The 3,110-nt window shown below is 27.2% G+C and overlaps 1 protein-coding gene across 1 annotated transcript in view; it reads left to right on the forward strand.

Moving 5' to 3' along the window:
- Positions 1-949, forward strand: part of LOC100161107 (E3 SUMO-protein ligase PIAS2-like) — a 5,329-nt gene extending 4,380 nt beyond the window's left edge. The window contains exon 3 of the mRNA XM_001950630.5: positions 27-949. Within this exon, the coding sequence (XP_001950665.2) occupies positions 27-949 (923 nt within the window). The remainder of the gene's footprint in view (positions 1-26) is intronic.
- Positions 950-3,110: the final 2,161 nt, after the last annotated feature.

The following is a 3,110-nucleotide window of genomic DNA, read 5'->3' on the forward strand; positions in this document are numbered from 1 at the left end:
TACTGCTCCTAATTCTCGACCAGGAGCTGAATCCAGACGATCTCCAAGACCTATAAATTGCACTCAACTTGTCAAACTTTCTCCAATCACTCCCAACATGATCTATGTAAATTGGACTCCCGATGAAAAAAATTATGTTATAGCTATGTATCTTGTAAAAAGATTAACTGCAGAAACTTTAATAAAAAGACTTCAAGATAAAGGAGGTAGGAGTTCAGAAGAGACCAAAAACTATATAATTAAAAAGTTAGCGGAAGTGGATCCAGATTTGGCCACTACGTCTTATCGATTTTCCTTAGTATGTCCATTGAGTAAAATTAGAATGAAGATACCTGCTAAATCTATACATTGTGATCATTTACAATGTTTTGATACTAGTACATTTATCTTAATGAATGAGAAAAAGCCAACATGGATGTGCCCAACTTGTAATAAGCCTTGTTTGTATGACGACATACAAATAGAAAATTATTTTTTGGAAGTTGTTTCATGTCCAACACTCAAAGATTGCAGCAAGGAAATTGAAATATTAGCTGATGGTACATGGATAGTTCATGAAGAAAATAAAGAGACAAAAACCAAAAATAGTACACCTGATGCAAAATTAAAACCTATTGACTCTGTGGATTTAGATAGCGACGAAGAAAAATCCATTGATATGAATGTAGAACTTAACACTGAGACTGTCAAACGCCAAGAAAATGAAAACTTCAGCTTTGTCGATTTAACGTTAAGTGACAATGAAGAAGAACTGCCGAAAGAAAAACGTAAACAGGAAAATGAGGCACAGGCTGCTGATGCTATACAACCAGTTGCTGTAGTTAATTTAAAACCACAAGCTCAAGTACAGCCGCAACAAGCTGTTACCAGTTCTGAGCAAGGAGTAGTAATTGAAATAGACAGTCCATCCCCTCCTTCAAGTCCTATCCCTACGACTGAAGCCCCCTAATTTTTATCATTATTGTAAGTAAATAATTTTAGATACATCAAACTTTAACATTTTTATGATATATAGATTTTATCCGTATAGCATATAAGATAAAATTAATTCTTAAAATGTTATATTTAATAAATATTAAGTTAATATAATAATATCCTTCTTTTTTATATATTATTTAATTATTTTGGTTATGCAAATACATCAAAGACAGTTCTAAATTCAAATTGAAGTCTTCAGGTATATGTTTTAAACACTTTTTATATATTTCAGCACACAATGACATGCAATTAATAGATGCATTTAAATTATCATCAGATGTCTGGTGTGCAGCAAATAGATTGTTGTACAGGTGTTTTATTTTTGGATTTAACTGTATACAATTTTTTAAATATATTACAGCTTCTTGATAATTTTTCCAAAACGCAGCTAATGAATTTCTGAAAGTAATAGAATTTGGACCAGATATTGTGTCTGTTTTAAGAAATTAAGAATTAAATACTTTCATCAAGAAAATATAGTATTTTCTATTGAAGTATACAAATAATGCTTGAAATTTCAACCTGAAAACTTTGATGTTAATTAAAAATTGGCTTTGATGTATATGCATAGCATTAAAAATTATCAAGCAACTGTAAAATATTTTTAAAAAATTATACATTTAAATAAAAAAAAAAAAAACCTGTACAAGAATCTATTTGCTGCATACAAGAAGTCTGATGGTTATTTAAATACATCTAATACTAGCATGTCATTGGGTGATTTGTTTCTGGAAAGGGACAGTAAAAATATCACTAGAATTGCATATACTTGTGCTATTCTTTTAAACCATGGATGCTTGTGGTCATTGGAAAACGGGTTTGATTATGTATAATCTGGGTCATGTTGATTTAGCTTTAATCAGGTGATAATTAATTAATACTGTAGTAATTAAATGTTTGTCTTGTAATACAAAACATCAATGGAATGCCATTCCGGATCATATATTATGTAAATATTGATAATAAATAATGATAAAATTGGCCCTTTGTAAGACATTTCTAACTATAACCCAAGGGGATAATTATTCCTTTTTTGTTTTAGCTTAAAATATATATGTTTAGATTTAAAATTTAAAATAAATTTAAAAAATCTGCTTTTTAATAATTCGACACCTTAGTTCAATACTGCAATAACTCAAAAAATTGGTTTATTGGGTATCACATTTCCTAAATTGTTTCTCAAAGTAACGTAATGTAAATTATATTATTAAAAATGCTCTCTTGTGGTATATAATTTAACTATATTTTGTTGCATACTTGAAGTGAGAAATCGATATAAAATAGTCTATACTCTATAAGATGGTGTACATAACTCTGAATATTGTTATAACTCGAGTTGTTGTAGTTTTGAACTGAGACGTCGAGTTTTCATATGTAATATTATGTATCATTCTATTTTTTCTCACCATGATAAAAGTAAGAATATGTTTATAATGTAATTTTTTTTTTTTGAAATCAAAATAAATGGTTACAAATTAAACAAATTTAACAAATGGGTACAGTTTTGATTACCTACCTCCTGTAAGCTAATAGCTTGTGATGGATGTAGGGAGTTATTACATTTACCAATAAAATAAAATAAATAATAAAATAATTAGGTAATTTCTTATAATATTACGTACATTGACTTATGTATATGAACACTTTAAAAAACATAATATAATAATAGAGAAAAAAAGACAAAGTGATGTAAAGTTTTAACATAAATAAATTAGTAATACATTTAATTGATACAGCATTATAGCAATCAAAATATACTGTTATATATATAAATAACATACAATTTAGCAATAATTTACAATAAAGAATAAAATTAATACACATTATTATTCAATTCTAAAAATATATATTTATATAATAATCCTTTATTATTAATTTTTTTACTTGTAATAATATTTCTTTTAAAGTCCAGAGGCATAGAATTGTAATAGGTCGGGCCTAGATAATCTACAAATGTTTGACCAAAAGATTTATAGGTATATTTAACTGGACAATCATATTTTCTAATTTCTCTTATATGACTATTTATCACTATGTAACTGATCAATATCAAGTTAGTTGTTTAATAATGAACATAATTGCTATTTTTTTTATATAATTGTCTTACTGGCAAGACCCTTAATTTCCTTATA

The sequence above is a fragment of the Acyrthosiphon pisum genome, chromosome A2, assembly GCF_005508785.2.
Source record: "Acyrthosiphon pisum isolate AL4f chromosome A2, pea_aphid_22Mar2018_4r6ur, whole genome shotgun sequence".
Classification (NCBI taxonomy): Eukaryota; Metazoa; Arthropoda; class Insecta; order Hemiptera; family Aphididae; genus Acyrthosiphon; species Acyrthosiphon pisum.